This window comes from Saccostrea cucullata, unplaced genomic scaffold (genome assembly GCF_032062105.1).
Source record: "Saccostrea cucullata isolate Sc308-1 unplaced genomic scaffold, CSIRO_AGI_Scuc_v1 ctg602, whole genome shotgun sequence".
In the NCBI taxonomy this organism is placed as follows: Eukaryota; Metazoa; Mollusca; class Bivalvia; order Ostreida; family Ostreidae; genus Saccostrea; species Saccostrea cuccullata.
The window spans coordinates 226,013-246,618 of NW_026926551.1; the positions used below are offsets into that span (position 1 = coordinate 226,013).

The following is a 20,606-nucleotide window of genomic DNA, read 5'->3' on the forward strand; positions in this document are numbered from 1 at the left end:
AATAAACTAGCCCAGACAACACGAACTTATACCTTAAATGTACCTTATACCTGGCTAACAATTATCATATACCTAAATTTATCACAGTCAAAATATAATTCCATTTGATTTATTAAATTAAGAAGGCCAAAATACTGAAACTCATCATTAATATTTTTATACACATGTAATGTAAAAGTAGTAAATAAATTAAATACAAAGAACTTTATTCAGTATTAACCAATATTTGCCCCCCAAATCAAACTTTGATGGAGATATATTTAATTAAGTTCTTAAACAGGGGAGAATATGCTGACTTCAAAGCACTGAATATTTTCATAAGTAATGACGCCATATGTACGTAATGACGTCACAAACATGACGTAAATTTCAGTTTTTTATGAATTTTACAGAAAAATGTATATATTTCGTCGATATTTTGAGTAAAAGTCACCGAGCGCATGCGTGTTCAGGATCAATATTTTGATATAATGTGTAGAATGATAATATCAATGAAATATGTCAATATTGTTCCTGAACAAACTTGCGCTCTATATATTTTAAAGCTAAAATTGTTGAAATTTTGTCCATTTTGTCCTCTTTCTGAAAAAGGATATAAAATCGGACTAGTTTGTGACATCATAAAATCAAAAATTGTGAATATACTGCTTTGAAACTATAATATTTTCCGTTAATTTATATTTCTCATACAATTTATCGAATTCAGCACATTTCAGGATGTTTTCAAAATTTGACTTTTGTGGGGGCAAATATATGCAATATACCGCATATAGTTCTTTAAAGGCAATGGCTGTGTCGATCATTTCTTGTAAATAAAATAAATATATTCATAAAAATAATATTAGATAATATAGAAATTTTTCTTAAATTCTAGTACCTATTTCTATTCATACACAAAACATGGTTGGTTTTTGTTTAATATTCTATTTTCATGTATCAGGAATAAATTTAACACACACTCTGTCTGAATGTTCTCTTTCTATTACGTAGTTTGTTTCTCCTTATCTAGCACTATCTAGCGCTTGAAGCATCTCCTCCCTTGTAGGTACTTTAATGTCAGACATAATTTGTTTCTTGAGTTCCTCAATCTCCTTACTAACTTCCGGTAGTAATGTGTCAGGGAATTCTGGGATGTCTTCCTTTTCTAACAAGTGTTCAGTATTTCCAACAGATGAATGAGCTGTTTCCATTTCACGTTTTGTCAGAGGAGCACTACCGGGTCTAGTCTTTGGTTTATGGGTCACTTCTTCATATTCAGGGTCCCCGGGTGCAAAACTCACATCGGATCTTTGTTTAGAATGTAGCATGGACTAAAAAAAGTTAACAAAATATTACTTACTTGAAGTATGTGAATGTTTCATTTTCATACCATTTTTTAATAGTTCAAATTCATCAAACACAAGTTATCTCACCTGCATGACCTCTCTAGCGGATTGAACCCTTTTAACTCTGTCCAATTCTACATTCATTTTTTCATCATACAGCTGTCCGCATTTCTTCACATAAAGTCGTCTGTTACGGAATAACATGTATTATATTTTTAATCTTGTATGTATAACAAACTTGAAATCTAATATAAACAAAATATGACAAGACTTACCTTAATTCAATATTTTGTGTTATGAGGTCATTGATCTTTTGTTGATACTTGGAATCGACTTGCTGAACTTTCTCATCAAATTGCTCTTCAAATGACATCAGTTTTACTTTCTGCAATATTAAAATGATTAAAATGAACATTATGTCTTACAGTTGCCGGATTATACCAAAATTAACTTCCCTTTCGGTAATTATTTTTCAATTCCATCAAAATAAAATATATAAGTACTAGGGATGTCAAATCGGTCAATTTTTAATACTCGGTTACTCGGACGTTTTTGCGATCGAGTACCCGAGTACTCGGTAAAAGTGTAAATACATATAAACAGGTAAATTGATGAATGTAAAACATTGTAAACTCTTGTAGAAATAAAACCACGTGCTCTGATAGAAGGTTTACCAGTTCATGCATTTCTGTTTTAACAATGATGAGCACTTCGTGCCCGACGAAATTTAATACAACATTTTTTAAAGTTCAATTTATTTATCAGATAATCACAAGAAATAAAATCGTTAGTGGTTCACAGTGTTTTTGTTTAAAAAAAATCTACTCCGTAATTGTAATGTAAATCTTTGTTGCGTTTGACGTCCAGGTATCAGTCCTACAATTTGACTTGAACTTCACCAAGTTCTAACAGAGCGGATTTTACGATTTTCGTATACTTTTCGATCCTAGATTTTATAGTATTACGGAATGGTATTTTGTAGTGAGGTGCAACTATGGACATCATATTTTTAAAGCCTTTGCCTTCAACCATTTGTTCATGTATTGGCATGTAATCAAACACAGACATATCAACAATCGCACGTGTAATATCATCTGTTTCTTTTCTCGAGAATTTACGTCTTCTCGGAGATTTGACAAAATTGTCTAATTTATTTAATAATAACAGACCTTAAACGATGTTCAGTGAAAACAAATAAAGCAAATCATTAAATTAGGGTAGAAGACAGCCGAAGGTGAGAAAAGCCAGGTAACAGGTGCTTGGTCACGATAATTACTGTATAAACATGGCCACGGGCGATAACGGTTATTTAGAGGAGTAGGAAACCATGATTACTGTATGTACAAGTGCAATGAGTATTTTACGTTTTAAAACAGATTGTTTAATGCATTAATAAATAAACATAGAAATATTCAAAAATACACATCCGAGTAACCGAGTACCGATTTTAGTATTCGATACTCGGACGTTCGACTTATTAAGTACTGATTAGGTACATGTGCATCCTGGACACGGTGAATACTTTAAAACATACCGTGTCAGCAAGTTCTCTGGAAGTATTGGCCAGCTGTTGACAGGTTTCGTTATAAGCAGTGGTTATGGTCTCTAGATCACGCTTTGTTTCCTACAAAAAATATGAGGATAATGAACAGCAATCATGCGCAAAATTCCTAATGAACAATTTAAAGTAAGAGCAATTACTGACAATTGGAAACGTCAGAGGTGGGTTCAGGTGCCAGGAGGAGAAAGCATCCCCTGTCAATAAGCTACAACAATATATGCCCTTTGTCTTGATTTTGTACATGTATAAATCCATAGTCAGATCAGGTTGGAAATAATCATACATAAAAGTTTCTATTGGATATAAAATAATATGTTGTGAGTCATGGTAAATCGAAAATTATAAAGAATTATTTAATTTTACCTTTAATTCCGCTGTTGTTTTCTTTAACCTTTCCAAATCAGCAGCTGCATTTGAAAATTTCCTTACTAAAGCCTACAGAAAAAAGCATGTTCTAATCTTTATGTAGTTAATGAATTTTGTTTTTCAACAGACTGCAGTATTATTCTTATTCTTCCTTTCCAAAAGAAGACAAATTTTGCTTTTTAAGATGGTACTTACATCCAGTTCTTTTTTGTGTTCCTTGCGTAGACTTTCAATGGTTTTCTGATGATCTTTCTGCATTGCAATCCTCTCTACATTCCTCTCCTGTATCACTTTCATTTCTGTCAGGAATTATTCACATAAAATTACAATTCATAATAATTTGTTATCTTTAAAAACTAAGCTCACAAATGAATTGAAAACATTAAAATATTATAAATCCTACTCATTTCGTGGACAGCAGCCTGTTTTTCCTCCTGAAGTTGAAGTTTCAGATCATTTTCTCGGTTGTTCCACTTATCGTCCATATCTTGATGAAGTGAACTTTTATATGACTCAAATGCGCCTTGTAGAAATTCTATTTCTTTCTTCATTTTTACTGAAAGAAAACATTAATTAAAGTTCCAGAGATGTAAGATTTACTTCTTTTCAAACTAAACCATTTATTTTCTTAACAAACAATTTAGCTGGTTAAACTGTTAAATGCATTCAGATTTGGGGCATTATAATTGTTAAAGTTTTTATTTAACACTAATTGTTGACATATGTCGCTTCTGTTTTTCTTTCAAAAGTCTCACTTTGTTGAAACTTTGACAAAACCTCCCACAAAACCCATGGTCCATACATGAAATGTAATGAATACAAAACTAACAGAAATCTTTTGATTCAAATTTTAGGAATCACAAATCCCTAATTTACTCCAAAATCACATTTAGATATAGTGACTGGGGCATCAAATGGTGGATTTTTTGAACAACCATTACAGTAGGAATCACACAAAACATGGAGGTGTCAGAATTTAAGAACTCTGTAACATTCACATACAGAGTTCTCATTTAAATGCCAAGAAGATGAACAGATAGATGAAACTATGTGCCATGTCCGTTCTTAAAACACAGAGAAGATGCAGAAAATTGGACTCAGGTCTAATTTGCCTACACTAAAATTACACTGAATAGATGGACAAAACTATAGGACTACATTATTTTATTTACTTACAGATTTGTCCCTCTGCTGCTGTTTTGTAAGCCTGGTGATCTGCTTCGATACTGAGACGGAGTTTCTCCATATCATCTCTATGATCATCTTGTAAATCTCTGATAAAACATTCAACCATATTGGAAATGGAACATTTTACCACATTAGAAAGAAGCAAGTAAATGTATACCAGATAAATCAGCTATATACACTTCTACTTCAAAAGGTAAGTATGAAATTACAGTTCCAGTCTAAAAATGAACTGGTAAAGTAAATTTTAACAGATTTATAAGATAAAGAGTCACCTAATGGCATCCCTATGTTGATTGTTCAGTTCATCAACTTTGTCTTTTAGAAATTCCTCTGCCTGAAAAAATAATTCAGGACAAAAAAAGAGTAATAAATACGCATAATTACATATAAGTAAGGTGTACTTATGGGAACGAAAATATTAATTGGGAGTAAAAATGATTTAGAAATAAAAGAGAAACGCTATGATGAACACACACCTTCTGTTTAGTCTGTCGATGGTTTACTCGTTCCTCCTCTAAGTACAAAGAAAGGTCGGAGATTTGCTGCTGTAATTGCTCGATGATTGTATCCCTATTTCAAGAGCAGACAATATACTAAAACGTTTGAAAATTGTCCTTGCATCAGTTAATTGTTTATTATTCTTTTTATAAGCGCTAATATGGCCTTTTATATGGATTTTATATTACCATCTATTAAAATAACCTTCATAAAATACCATTTAAATGAAAATCATACAATTTTGGGGAAAAAAATTTTATAATATAAACTTTTATATAATAATTGCATATTTAAATTATTAATAAATGCACAACACACATTTGTTATTTTCACACTAGTTTTCATACAAGCTTCTTTCATGTTGAAGTTTTGCAACTCAAGGTTCGTTGAATTTGAACAAATTTGTAAACTATAGAATCAAAAGTTAGAGTAAATCATCAACAAACTCTTGATTATAATATTCAGTCACAAAACACTTTAGTGTTCATTCTTGAATAAAGGAATAAGGAAAAAGAAACATTAATGGAGTGCTGGACTTGAATGCAAGGAAAATTGTTCATCTAGATACCTCTCCATAATTTGCTCAAGGAATTTAGTATTTTCCTTTCCAGGCACCTTCGGTGCCTCTTTCTCCACTCTACGGTAAATGGTTTAATTAATCAGGGTAAAGAGGAACTAATCAATACTTTTTTATTTAACAGTACATAAAGATCAATTCAAACTCTGATACATGATTTATTATTTTTGATTGAAGTATCATATTGATTCTTTATGATGTGTTAAATGTTTGACACACAGAACTTCAAATGTTAAAAGAAAATTAATTCCTATCTTCGGAAACGCATAAAACCATCATCATTTAAGTTAATTTGAACATAACTCAGTAAGGAACAAACATTACTTAGACTGTCGAGAGGATGGTCTGTAATTCATGAAAAACATATTTGTGATTTATAAATAATTTCTATGTACTGATACATTATTTGTAATTTATAAACAAGTTCTATGATACTCTATTTAACATGGCTTATGGAAGAGAGAGCACTTTTTCAAATAAATGTTCAATATGCTATAATTTGTATAGATATTGACTTAAATTATAATCAATCTGATTTTTAGTACGTATTTTTTCTCTATTTTGTATGTGCTAAATAGAATGGACTTATTTCCAGACAAGAGAAATATTTACCAGTGAAATATTGCATAAAAATCTACATAAAGTCGTTTCCTATTATTCTTTTTTGTCTGTCTGTCTGTCTGTAAACAATCATTCAAAATGCTACTCCTCCTACAGTTTTGGTCTGATTTCAATATAACTTGGCACACAAGTATGTATCGGTTTTTGATTTCGATGAACGGTGTTGCCTTTGTTACTAAAAATAGAAATTTCTGTGAAATTCTTTCAAAATGCTACTCCTCCTACAGTTTTGGTCTGATTTCAATATAAAATACTAAGAACATTTCTGTGTATCAATGAAATAAAATAGAAATTTCTGTGAAATTCTTTCAAAATACTACTCCTCCTACAGTTTTGGTCTGATTTCAATATAACTTAGCACACAAGTAGACCACACTAAGATACATAATTCTGTGTATCGATTTTTGATTTCGATGAACGGTGTTGCCGTTGTTGCTAAAAATAGAAATTTCTGTGAAACAAAGACTTTTATGATTTCAATATAACCTGGCACACAATAGACTAAAAAAAAATTCTGTGTATCGGTTTTTGATTTCGATGAACGGTGTTCAAAAATAGAAATTTCTATGAAATTCTTTAAAAATGCTACTCCTCCTACAGTTTTGGTCTGATTTCAATATAACTTGGCATACAAGTAAAACATAATTCTGTATATCAAGAAATTTAAATAACAGTTTTGGTTGATTTCAATATAAAAACTACATTTTATATATCGGTTTTTGAAAACGGTGTTGCCATGGTAACTAAAATTAGAAATTTCTGTCAAAAACTCTCATAATGCTACTCCTCCTGCAGTTTAAGTCTGATTATAATATAATGTGGCATGCAAGTAGACTATACTAAGAACATAAAGAGACTTATCAAGTTATTCTTTTTATTGCTGTGGTAAAGTGATTCCTCTGCTATAAGAACAAACAGGTTCAAAGTTTTAATCCCAAAATACTCTTAACCTTGATGGTGACAGCGAACTTTGATTTGCTCCTGGACAAGATATAGCCAGGCCCCGTGACAAACGGTACCAGGGGAGTCTGTAAGTACCAAAATTAGCATAGAAAACAGGTAAATATAGCATCAGTTATCAACAAAAAACAACTAGAATATGCCGATTGCTCAGCGGAAAATACTGACGTCTAGATTCTTTTGCCATGGCGGTGGTTTGTTGCGTTTGGCAGGCATGTGGTTTTCTAGGTTGTGGCGTCTTGTGGGTTCATGTTCTACCTGGGACACACGATCACAGCTAGACCTAGAATGGGGTAAGTTTTATTTCATACATAAATGTTTTGGTTTGGTTTGGTCATTTTGACTCTGGTATCAATGCTTCAACAACTGACAAAGAAATCTTTTGATGTGCAGTTTTAAAATCAATTTTGAAATAACATGAAACTTGTATGTTATTTATGTTATATTAATTAAAAGAAAACTAATTGAACCCTGTAATTAAATAAATATATTGTTCTCGTTATTTTGAACTTCTAAAGAGTGGCACGCATAAGGTCATATATTTCTAAACCTCTAGGTGATAAGAGCAGGCGTCCGAACTCAACTTATCAAAACTAGCAATACACCTGACAAGCATATCAGGGTGGAAAACTTAATTGAAAATAAGTTAAATATTTATTCAAAGAATTAGTGATTGGGGCGTCAACGCCTTTGAAAATTTATCACATAACACTAGCAAAGCCTATTTCTTTTTTAGAAAAAGTGGGCCATCAAGAGTTGGTTGACTTAACAGACTAAAATAAAATACACACCGTAACTTAAATAATTCACAAACATTATTAATGTTCCGAACAATTTCTTTATTTTTTCATACTAGGATAAGCTGTCTGTTCATTATGTAATATTATGCAATTCTGTTTAGCATTTAATTAAGGTCATCTTCATTTTAAACTCTTAACACTCAAGAGGTTTATAGTCAATTTAATTCTAACAATTGATTTTTCATTGAAAATCATCTTTTATGTTGTTTTTTAAATATGTAACTGAAGTCATGTTTAAGAAAAAGTAATGTACGTTACAAAAACTTTTATTCGAAATTCAATGTTGGTAAAAAATAAGTTACCAGACTCAATTAAATCTTTATAAATTGTAACTGACATACTTTATGTCTATGATATACTAGTTATCGTAAGTTTACTCACACAAAAAAATTACAAAATAAAATTGTATATTTTCTTTAAATTCCCTTTTATTTTCTTTAAATATATGTACTCTTTTATCATACCTTTAATTTTAATACTGTTTTATATGTACTGTGTACATATTTACTTTTCCGTATATAGGAAAAGACTCTTGCAGGCTTCTATGTACCATGCACAATTCCACGTTTGAGTAAACCATCAAATAAGAGTTATACAGTTTATTTTTAATATTTGATCATTTATTTGAATCAAAACATCGTATCAACGAAAATGTTTCTACATTCCTCACATCTTTACTCAATAATAAATATCTTTCACATTAATATTATTGACAAAATCCTTTCCAGTACTATTTGGAAGAGATTTAAAAGTAATATATATATTTTTTAGTAAATAAACATGCCCCCCATTAATATAAATATTGCATGATTAAGAGTTTAATGCTAGATAAATGAGCTAGCATCAATAAATAAATTTACAAATGATTTAAACTTTTGGCCTTTATTTAGATTTTAATCGTAGGTTAACTTAAAATACATAAAATATTATGCAAAGGTTTTTTTGTGTCCTACGCACCAAAAATTACTTAAATCAAAATGAATTTCATTTAGAATTCAATTTTTCTCGAAGATCAAAATCTTCTAAAAATTAGTGTGAGTAAACTTACATGTAGTAAGTTAAATGAAATATATCGAATACAAATGACATGCACTTAAAAAGGAAACTTTGATTTTAAAAAATTTTTAATGATATATGCTGTTAATTATGTTCTGTTGAAGTACAAAAGCTAGAGTGCGATGTCAAAATACCCCCACCCCTCTCCCCCAAAAAAATTTTCACGAGACCTTAATTACATCAATAGAGTTTGTTAATGTATCCCATGTATTCCAAAATATATTTTGAAATCCAAAACATATACTTTTTGAAATTCCGATTTAAAGGAAACATAAAATAGTTTTTTTTTCTTTTCAGCAAAATCGAATAAAATCAATGCAAACTGATTCCACCATGTGACACTGTGAGTTGAAAAAAATGTCATTAGCACTTACTCTGATTTGGCAGATAATACTGCAGCGGCTGTACGTGGCCTGTTTATCTTTGAAGGGGCCACTGATGTTGCATTGTTGAGATTCGTATTGGCATTAAGTGAAACTCGAATAGAAGCTGGAGTTGATCTGAAAACAATAAAAACTTGATTAATTTGAAAGTCACGTTTAAAACATAAATTTGTTAACTTTTATATACGTTTGTATTGATATACTATATTATGTACTTTGTCAAAGCATGAAAATTGTAAAAATAATATTTATAAAATCATCGTATATCAATATCTTAAAAATAACCTGGATATACATGTATATCTTTATCCAATAAACCAATGACTATTACAGCAAAAAGGTCAATAACAAAATCCACGTGGTTAAAAGGAAGTTGCCCACGACACGTTCTTCAAGGTATTCCTTATTTACAACTCAATTTCAATCTTATCTTTAAGTGTATTTCTTGTGACAAAAAGCCAATAGGGAAAGAGGTTATCGCTGATAAAAGTGATCCGTAATAAATTTCAAGTCCTTCATCAGAAATAGACGTGTTTTTACATGTCAATCAAATATAGTACAAACATGGTACGTACATTCTTCAAAACGGTCTAAAATCTTTCTTATTTTGTAGCAAACAGTAAACTTTAAAAATAGCAACGTTAACACTGAAATTCATGAGAAAATAAATGAAAATGAAAATGACAATAATCAAATTTTAATCATCGCACTTTTAATTTAAAAAGTTGACACAAATTACTTTCTACCTGATAGATGTTTGAACGAGTTACTTGTTTGTTCCAATATCAATATAAAAAGGTGTAGGAACAAATTGATGCAACTCTGTACAAACCCAAAGGTCGACAGTCACAGCTCAATCAAGATTTAAATACTTATTCTGGTTTCTTCCTAAAGCCCTGTCTTGATTAAGCTGTGAGGGTGAAGAAATGTTCATTGAATGGTGGAGATAATAACCCCTCATTATGCACATTCAATCTTCTCCTGTTTGATTTATCTGCATTTAAAATAAATATCCAGACCATAGTTTAATGCGACGAGAGATCAATTTCTACTTCAGATTTTTGAAATATTACGAAGTCTGTTGCATATGAAGTGTAAAATGTTATTTGATCAATAATTTAATAGTTTAACAGAATGTTGCTTCACTTAAGTGATAATATTTAAAAACACTTCTCGGAAATTTAAAATGCAAAACTTGGTTTTTATTTTTACGTAAAAACTCCAGCGATTGAACAGCTCACAATCTTTCTGATTTACTCATGACTTTATTGACACAAGACTTCTATAGTTTACACCTGTATGGCAAACCTGACGTCAAGTTGTCAATGCAAAAAAAGGTACATTGATTTTTATTGCATCGGATAAAAAGTTACCAATATTTTAAACACAGTTTAGAGAGGGTTCACTTCAAAATGTAGGTTTAACTATTTCAAGAGAATATATAAAGCCTGTTTACAATGTATAAATGTTTTCCATAAGTCAGCAAAAACAGATGCTTTTGAAAATACAATGCACTATATCTTTATTTGTAAACAAAGTCCTCACAATGAAATTGTTTAAGACTGTGAAAGTTGAATGAAAAGTTTTTTATGAGACACGAATGCTGAAAAATTATCAATCGTGTTGCCTTAATGCTGGATTTGTGCAAATTCTTTATCTCATGTAAATTTACATAGCAATGAGAGAGAGAGGGAGAAAGAGAGAGAGAGAAAGGTATCCCCTATCCACACTTACACATAATGTATCACGAGTTTTCGAGGATCGTCGATATAGGAAGCATAGGAGGTCAGTGTGTATCCTTCGGACTGTACATTGGGCAAGAAAGTAGTAAAGGTTGGCTGTGAACCAGTGGAAGGTACCTCGGCCTCAGTAAGGAATGACTTTGGGTATGTAGTTAGCTTCTTCTCATCAAAGGAGAGGGATTTAGGCTGGTTAGTGAAGAACTTGGGCTGGTTAGCGAGTTGTGGTAGTACGTCAGTCATCACAAACCTTTACCTACGGGAAATCGATGGATGAAATGATAAATTTATAGATGTGTGGACAGCAAGACTGGGTATTTTTTTCGTATGTCTCTAGCTATTCATTCGGCTTTGTTGTCATTGGGAAAAGGTTGTCGACTTAGATCCATAAGTAAACACTGGGGATCAAATCTGTGCACCTTAATCCGGGTTAACCGTGCAAGAAAGTCCCTGACTTCTGGTAAAAGTGGTCGTCAGCTGGTATCCAGTTGTGGAGGAAGATTCATCGATGTCCTTTCGTGGAATTGTTAAATATAGATAGTAGCTCAAGGGCGTTACAAATTGAACGCCGCTAATATTTTTTTCTTTCGTAAGCTTCCATTTTTCCAAACGACTGAAGATGATAACATTAACAAATCCAATATTAATGAAAGATTCACACAAACTCAATCCATTTACGTCAAGAATCCGGTGATAAAATTTCTAAATATTTAAGAACTTGTATGCAGTCATTTGAACATTTCATCACAGAGATTAGTAAAAATCAACCAATGTACGTGTCTAATCAAAAGTTGACGTAGGTAGAGGAAAAATAAAATCCACCGTTCCTTGCAGTAACCTAAACTTTCATATCATTGTCGGAAAATACATATCTGGAAGATCAATTTTGAATCCCTGTTATGTTCTAAAAGCATATTCATGTGCTCAAGTATACGTGAATGTTTAGACCCTTTAAATTTTTCGAACAATTCATTTGTGTATTGGATTTGGCTGACACAGAATGGAGAGGAATAAACACTTGCACTGACCTATAGACGAATTGTCGAGGGAATTTCGAAGGTCATCTGCTGTATTAGTAGTAAATTTCTTGTTCAAATAAACGGTATGTGCTTTAATTTAATAGCATTGTATGCATACATATACATGAATGTAGGACTTGATGTTCAGCCATTCAAGGTGAAAATTAACACCAATCTATGAAATAGCTGGAAAAGTATCAAACAGTTGTTCTTGTTTATGTCTTCACTAACTAGGAGATTTGGATAGGAGAAAAAAGTTCCTTAACAAGAGACTGACTTAAAAGCAAATGGTTTCAGAAAATATAAGAACCCTCGGTTGGAATAAAGAATAAACGTTAAAAGTCCGAAAACTTTGAATTAAAAACAACAAAGTATCCAAATGATATGGTTTAAAAAGGAAAGTCACAAAGCTGAAAATGTGTACATCCATGATGAGCCTGTTATATTCTGTATGGTATGAACCTTCTTGAGTGAAATAGAAATTTTGGGGTATTTCACTGTGATGTAGCTTCAAATTATACTGCAAAAATTGGTAGTATTGTTAAAAATGTCCTCCTTTTAACCATCAAAAGGTGATTGCAAAATGAAATACATTTTCGGGGTGAGCATTTTAAAACGATACAAGAATACTAGAAATTGAAAAGCAAACAAAACCTATTATTGTACATGTATGTTGAATAAAAGGAGATAACATACTGAAAATCTCTGTAGGAAATTGAGTCAGGAAAGAAAAAGAAGAATCGTACATTGTGAGAATCAGAACTGGAAAATAAGACAGCTCACACTCATTGGGTGGAACCCGAAAGATAAAAAAGGAGATAATTATACAAAGGACACATCCATTGAAGAAAATGAGAAAAGAATCTAGGAGTGTTAATCGTTTTCAAATCTTCAAGGCAATTTGAATTCTCATATGTAAACCACAATTTCTGAAGAAACAAGCCAGAGTTAGAAAAAATACTTTGTCAACATTTAAAAAAAAGAGACGTCAGACATGAAGTCTTAAAAATTAAAGTAAGATGGTGCCAAAATGGGGATTCTGTTTAAATCAGAAAAGTGTGAGCTCCACAGGAGCAATATATACAATGATAAAAATTGTTAACTCGACTTAGCTTCAGCAAATTGCAGTTCAACCTAATAAAGTTTTGAATTTAAAAAAAGTACCGATATTTTTATATACATGTCCACTGTTGTACTTGTATTTACATACCGATATTCATGAGTTGGAAAGGTTAGGTTCATTCTGGTGATATTTGCAGTGAAACAGGTCTCCAGTGTTGTTTTTTTTTTTAAATTCTTGTCGGATTATTTTATTAAAGCGTATTTTCCACTTAATTTATCATCAAATCCCATCATCTGATTATTAACGATAATATTTTCCTCAACCTTTTGTTATTTTACTTATTTTAACCAGAGTATCGAAAACAATTTTCTTTGAAGTAAATCTGTATTTAAAATATTTCTTTATAAATACATCCAAAGGATAATTGTAACCTTAAAGAACTTAAAACTCTTCAAATTGGTTAACTTGAGATGAATTGTTTTACAGCAATAATTATTTTAGGTAAACAGATATACGGTATTCCCGGTACGTTTATATAGACGATTTATCTCTTTATTGCTCTTTCGTTAAGTATTGTGTCAAGTTCATCAGGTATCTTTTTAGCCAAAGATTGTTTTAAAAAATATATCATTGCAAAGAAAAGATTGAAATGAAATGCAAGTTTTAATAAAAAGTGACGAAATAGTACTTCTTGTTAATTTTTTTTATATATAGGTGTGTACTTTACAGATTTTTTGAAAAAATAATCCTTTTCGAAGACTAATAAGACATTTTGTCTACCGATTTTATAATCTCATTAGAAAGATATGTGTCTGCAGTTACAAGCAAGGAAAGGGAATGTCATTGAAATACGCTATTCACGGAAGCAGATCCGTTCATTTCGGACTTTCAAATTGGTTAGAAATTTATTTCAATATGAGAAAAAAAAATATTTAAAAGAAACAATTCGTATTTTTCTTTAAAGTAACTTAACAATGTTTCATAATCAGAAAGCATTATGCCTTTTGTTTTTGACAAAATCCAATAAAATATATGATATTTAAAAAAAAATACTTTCTTTTTACATACAAATTGTTACGCCATTATTTTCTACGGATTTGACTACGGTTTTTTTTTTTCGTTTACTCGAGCATGAAAAGGAGCACACACCGGATGTGACGTTGACAGGGGATGGGTACTCCTCCAAGGCACCTGATCGATCCCACAACTGATGTTTTAGAGGTTCGTGTGTACTCTGCGCCTGGTATGTGCATGTTCTTCAATGGACTTTAGAGTATGCTTATTGTTCGTTATCTTCTTAATTCATCCACTGCTAAAAGTGCTTGAAAAATAAAAACTTTTTTTTTAAAAGAAACAATGCTGGTCACTCTTTTATACAAAAATAGATGTGTGACCAAAGGGCTACTCTTAAAAAATATACAATGCAAAATATTGTGATTGAGGGAGACAGCGAAAGGAGTTACATGAAACATTTACAAAAGGAATGTATGTTTCAATGTATTGGGGGAAATCTAAAATCATTAAGAATACAGGTGCTTTTAATGCATATTTTTTTTAAAAAGTTTTATAGAAAATAAGCCTGACCTTAAAGTCGAATAATAATTAGCTACTTCCATCATACAAGCACGTAAACAAACAATCTTGGACGTTATAATCAACCAAGATTAAATCTATCAAGATCAGCTTTGTGAATCATTAATTTTTACATTGAATACCAATAGCCTGTTATAAATGAATGGAATCTTTCTTGCAATATGTAACGTGATATTAGCAGGTTGAGGTCTTAAGTACAGGTTCTGTTTCCATAATCATGGTTCATCAAAGAAGTAAAACAATTAAACTGCCTGGTTTTGATCCTGAAACTTTATGGGCATGTTTGTATGAATAACTTCAGTCTTTACATCATTCTGGACGTTTAAATCAGAAAACAGAATTCAATTTAAATGCATCGTTTATTTTTTTTCAAGAATCTACGACACACAATTAAAAGCATTTTAAAGTTTCAATAAACTAGAAACTTAATTTCTGTTTACAAAGGAAAGAGAAATTATACAATGGTGTAAAACCATTTTAAAATTCCAATGCAAAGCTGATTTTTTTTTTCAAATGAAATCGCTATAAACATGTCTATATGCAGGAATAGCTGTTGCTATCAAAATGTATAGATTTTTCTTTAGAAGTTTTAAGGAAAAATATAAATTTTACATTAAAGAAATCCTTTGGCAAGCACAACCACTTATTCCTTATTTACTATATGTAGTAAATGTGAACCATTTGTTTCAAGACAGAATGATAATTTAACACATGTTAAAAGCTGAAAAAAAGTGCACTGTATTTAGGATGCTGAATGAATGTAAAAACGATATTTTAAGAAAACAAATATTTTTTTTTCAAAGCTACTAAAATATCACCTAATAAAAAATATTTTAAAATCCAAATAACCTGTTAAAGTCTTCTTAGTAATACACAATCTCTAAACCAGTACCCGCAGGCCTTTAGATCGCTTAGAAAAAAATTGAGGTGTAAAATCTTTTTTACACACACAATTTATTTTTAAGAGATCCAAAGGCCTGTGCCTGTACCTATATGCATTAAGTCTACAAACTGTTGCATCGTAAGTCGGAAATAGCGGAATCATGACGGGATAGAAGGACAGTTTCCAGATATTTCATGATCAGATAGTCCGATCCTCAGGTTTATAAAATTAGCAGTTAAGTAATCAAAAATACTCATAAAAGTATCTCTGAATCCACAAAGTTATGTAAATTTATCCACAGTATTTCTTTAAAGTAAAATATTAAAGTTAATCATATTATATAGGGAAAATAGTCAAATCTCCAATATTTTTGCAGAAAAAGCAAATTGGAATATCAGCAATGTATTTTCTAATTGCAAATTGATGAACAACAATATTTTAGGTTAAAAAATGATAGGTATCCAGGCATTTAGAGAAATTGTCATAAATTTTATACTTATTTGGTATTTTTTTGTCTTCTATTTCCGTTATGTATTCTATTATACATAGTGTAAAAGGCTTTTGCTGTCATTGCAAGACACCACAAATCACTTCTGATTTCATATCATGCTAATAATCATTTTTATCAAAGGCTGAATTCAAGAAAATCTTATTTCTCGGAAACTGTACTATTTTTTTTCTTTTTATAGGGTACAAATGTCAACTTTTATAAGACCTTTTCTAAGACTTCAAAAACCTTGAATTTTATAAAGACGAATAAAATGGAAATTGTTGCATGAAAAAAAAATCATTTTCAAGGTTTATTTTGATGCATTTCAAATAAAATATTAATTTTTGGAGTTTTCCTTCCTGGCTGAGGATCGGATATCCTTAATTAACATACAAAAATAGTCGGCATATTAAGCATTATTATACTTCTGTTAAAATGTTTCCTATATAAAGTTCAGAAGGTAAAATAGCTATCTTTTATAGTTTACGCATAGCAAAGCTATACCCCGGGGTATAGTTTTTGCTATCCACCCTCGGAAAATTTTCATGCAATTTTTGCCTCCAATTTTGATATCCAGCGATAAATCTACTGACTGATGATGTCATAATGACTTCAGTAGCATTAACAGGATATATTCCCCTCGGGCAAGCCCTCGGGGAATAGTTCCCTGTCGCGGGTTTGATAAAAGATCTATCCCACTCACAACCAGTGGATAAGCACTATCCGATAATTGTTGGTGTAAGTAAACAAAGAAATAATTTAAGAATGTTCTTTTTGAACTTTTTAAATCTTGCATGCATCGTTATGGATGGGATATTCACAATATCGACTCATAAAATATACATGTATAAAAATTGATTTTCTACATGATCCCTGTCTTCATTTATTACCAATAATGTTTTTTTTCTTAAAAAAAGAAGACAATCTATCAAAAGTAAAAAAAAAAAATAATGGAAAAATACACACAAGCAAAACATGTTGCAACAATTCAGAGAATCGTAGCATAAAAACTTTACAAATGTTTAGAAAAATTTTATGTTACCTGGGTGAATAGAAGTACATGTTTCCGGATACAAAGTTTTTCATTTCTAGGGAGGTGAATCCGAACATTGAATCCCGATTAGGAAAATCGATTGGGAAAAAAGAAAATTGAATATCTACATTGTATTGATTTTGTTTCAACCTGCAATAAGGGGAAAGTCGGGTGAAAGCTTTTAACACCGGTTATGTCTGCCGCTAGATTTTACTTTGATTTGCAACAACACTGACAATTTTTTACTAGTCTTATGTATTTTGTAACTCCTGCGGTGCCTGTTGTTCTTTCATTTGACACTGACATTAAATATTGCTGTAATTTATTTTTTTCACATGCACTTGCCGGTTGCTCCATAGTAACATGATATCGGTTTAATCACACTGTTTATACATTTCGTAAAGTTCTTGTGACTGTTTATACATGTATATACCTCTATTCAAATGAGTTTATCTAAAAACAATCTACAATTTGGTGCTATTTTACAATTTTAGACAGTTTGACTAGACTTTAATTTAGAATTTTTTAAGGGTGAAAAATACACTTTAAATAAATTATTCAAACACCTTTTGTGAAGTGATTATTCAGCAAACATACTTTTAAATTACTTCATGAGTAATAGATTCAATTTTTTTTTCAAAACCTGTACTCGAGGAAGGAAAAAAGCCATTCAATATAAAAACCAGAAGTCTCTGTCGAGATTGTAGCTCTACTGGTTTATACTTAAAACAAAGGAAGAGAAAAGTAGCAGTTGGGACTTGAGACTTTAAATTAGCAATAAATAGAAAAATGATCCTTGCCACTCATCAAAATAAAAACCAATGCACAGAATTATGTATCTTAGTATAGTCTACTTGTGTGCCAAGTTATATTGAAATCAGACCAAAACTGCAGGAGGAGTGGCATTTTGAAAGAATTTCACAGAAATTTCTATTTTTAGTAACCATGGCAACATTGTTCATCGAAATCAAAAACTGATGCAAAGAATTATGTATCTTAGTGTAGTCTACTTGTGTGCCAAGTTATATCAAAATCAGACCAAAACTGTAGGAGGAGTAGCATTTTGAAAGAATTTCACAGAAATTTCTATTTTTAGTAACCATGGCAACATCGTTTATCGAAATCAAAAACCGATGCACAGAATTATGTATCTTAGTGTAGTCTACTTGTGTGCCAAGTTATACTGAAATCGGAAAATCTGTAGGAGGAGTAGCATTTTGAAAGAATTTCAAAGAAATTTCTATTTTTAGTAACCATGGCAACACCGTTCATCGAAATCAAAAACCGATGCATAGAATTATGTATTTTAGTGTAGTCTACTTGTGTGCCAAGTAATATTGAAATTGGACCAAAACTGTAGGAGGAGTAGCATTTTGAAAGAATTTCAAAGAAATTTCTATTTTTAGTAACCATGGCAACACCGTTCATGGAAATCAAAAACCGATGCACAGAATTATGTATCTTAATGTAGTCTACTTTTGTGCCAAGTTATATTGAAATCAGACCAAAACTGTAGGAGGAGTAGCATTTTGAAAGAATTTCACAGAAATTTCTATTTTTAGTAACCACGGCAACACCGTTCATCGAAATGAAAAAACGAAGCATAAAATTATGTATCTTAGTGTAGTCTACTTGTGTGCCAAGTTATATTGAAATCGGACCAAAACTGTAGGAGGAGTAGCATTTTGAAAAATTGTTTACAGACAGACAGACAGACAGACGGACGGACGACGGACGCATTACTATCGCATAAGCTCTTCTGGTCTCTGACCAGTAGAGCTAAAAAAAATATAGAAACAGCACTTTTTTAATGAATCATCATTTGAGCCTTCAGAGCAAGTCACTTGTTTATACATGTATATGTATGAATGACTCCTTCTATCTTTCAGTTTGGACTTCATGATTTTTTTTCTTAGCCTCAAAAAGAAAATGTTTTAATTTGAAGAATTTTCATCAGACCTCATGAAGATTCAGATATTTAAAATTGATAATCACAAAATTAACAACATACCCATCTGATTACAAATACATCCATATGTAAATTAAAATTAGTTAAAAGATCATTATTACAATCATGTATTTTCAAATAAAAAAAAAACAACAATTTATTCATTGGCCATATGATTGCTTAGATTTGTCATTCAAAGAGGATGATAATTCATAGTAATAGCTGCCTTAATTAAAGTGAAGACTATTCTAAATATGATAAAGCTAGATGACGAAGATACTGGCATATCCATAGTGAAATACCAAGACTCAATCAGCATATTTGGATTGAAACTTAAACAAGAGGCCCATGGGCCACATCACTCACCTGAGAATCTTTTGTCATATTGTTCTTTACCAGATTTCCCCCTTGTAATACATTTTAGAATCTACACTACCCCAGGGTGCTTCCACATCAGTTTCAGCTTTTCTGGCCCAGTGGTTCTTGAGAAGAAGATTTTCAAAGATTTTTCCTATATATTTCTATGTAAAACATTGATGCCCCATTGTGGCCCGGCCCTACCCTCGGGGGTCATGATTTGAACAATTTAGAATCTACACTACCCCACAATGCTTCCACATCAGTTTCAGCTTTTCTGGCCCAGTGGTTCTTGAAAAAAAGATTTTCAAAGATTTTTCCTATATATTTCTACATAAAACTTTGATTCATCATTGTGGCCCCGCCCTACCCCCAGGGGTCATGATTTGAACATTTTAGAATCTACACTACCCGACAATGCTTCCACATCAGTTTCAGCTTTTCTGGCCCAGTGGTTCTTGAGAAGAAGATTTGCAAAAAATTTTCCTATATATTTCTATGTAAAACTTTTATTCCCCATTGTGGCCCAGCCCTACTCCCGGGGGTCATGATTTGAACAATTTAGAATCTACACTACCCCAGGGTGCTTCCACATCAGTTTCAGCTTTTCTGGCCCAGTGGTTCTTGAGAAGAAGATTTTCAAAGATTTTTCCTATATATTTCTATGTAAAACTTTGATTCCCCATTGTGGCCCTGCCCAACCCCCAGGGGTCATGATTTGTAAAATTTGAAATCTACACTATCCCAGGGTGCCTCCACATAAGTTTCAGCCGTATTGGCCCAGTGGTTCTTGAGAAGAAGATTTTTTAATGACCCCACCCTATTTTTGTCTTTTCTTGATTATCTCCACTTATGAGGGGACTTGGCCCTTCATTTTAACAATTTAAATTTTCCTTCACCCAAGGATGCTTTGTACCAAGTTTGGTTAAAATTGGCCTAGTGGTTCTTGAGAAGAAGTTGAAAATGTGAAAAATTTACAGACGGACGGACAGACGGACAGCTAGACAGACAGCTGGACAGAGGGACGGACGATGGACAAAATGTGAACAGAAAAGCTCACTTGAGCCTTCGGCTCAGGTGAGCTAAAAAGAAAGTATACCCACTTTTTCCAAAAAAAAAAATGCTTGTGTACAACACATATACTAG

The 20,606-nt window shown here is 31.6% G+C and overlaps 1 protein-coding gene across 1 annotated transcript; it reads right to left on the reverse strand.

The window, feature by feature from the left end:
• Window positions 1-227: 227 nt before the first annotated feature.
• LOC134272009 (early endosome antigen 1-like) lies at window positions 228-12,097 on the reverse strand. Its single transcript, XM_062754243.1, has 16 exons — window positions 11,070-12,097; window positions 9,327-9,452; window positions 7,265-7,379; window positions 7,087-7,164; window positions 5,840-5,844; window positions 5,507-5,575; window positions 4,917-5,010; window positions 4,713-4,774; window positions 4,429-4,526; window positions 3,656-3,808; window positions 3,448-3,551; window positions 3,250-3,321; window positions 2,860-2,949; window positions 1,601-1,710; window positions 1,413-1,512; window positions 228-1,310 (listed from the first exon to the last, which is right to left on the reverse strand). The coding sequence occupies exons 1-16, from the start codon at window positions 11,315-11,317 to the stop codon at window positions 1,002-1,004; spliced, it is 1,833 nt and encodes a 610-aa protein (XP_062610227.1). The 5' UTR covers window positions 11,318-12,097; the 3' UTR covers window positions 228-1,001.
• Window positions 12,098-20,606: the final 8,509 nt, after the last annotated feature.

Bases quoted from the DNA above. Each gene is read 5' to 3' on its own strand.
- LOC134272009 (XM_062754243.1), bottom strand. From the start codon at position 11,317: ATGACTGACGTACTACCACAACTCGCTAACCAGCCCAAGTTCTTCACT. The intron at 7,165-7,264 runs GTCAGTATTTTC...TGGTACTTACAG, and splicing joins CATGGCAAAAGAATCTAGAC to ACTCCCCTGGTACCGTTTGT. The intron at 3,322-3,447 runs GTAAGTACCATC...TTTTTTCTGTAG, and splicing joins AACACAAAAAAGAACTGGAT to GCTTTAGTAAGGAAATTTTC.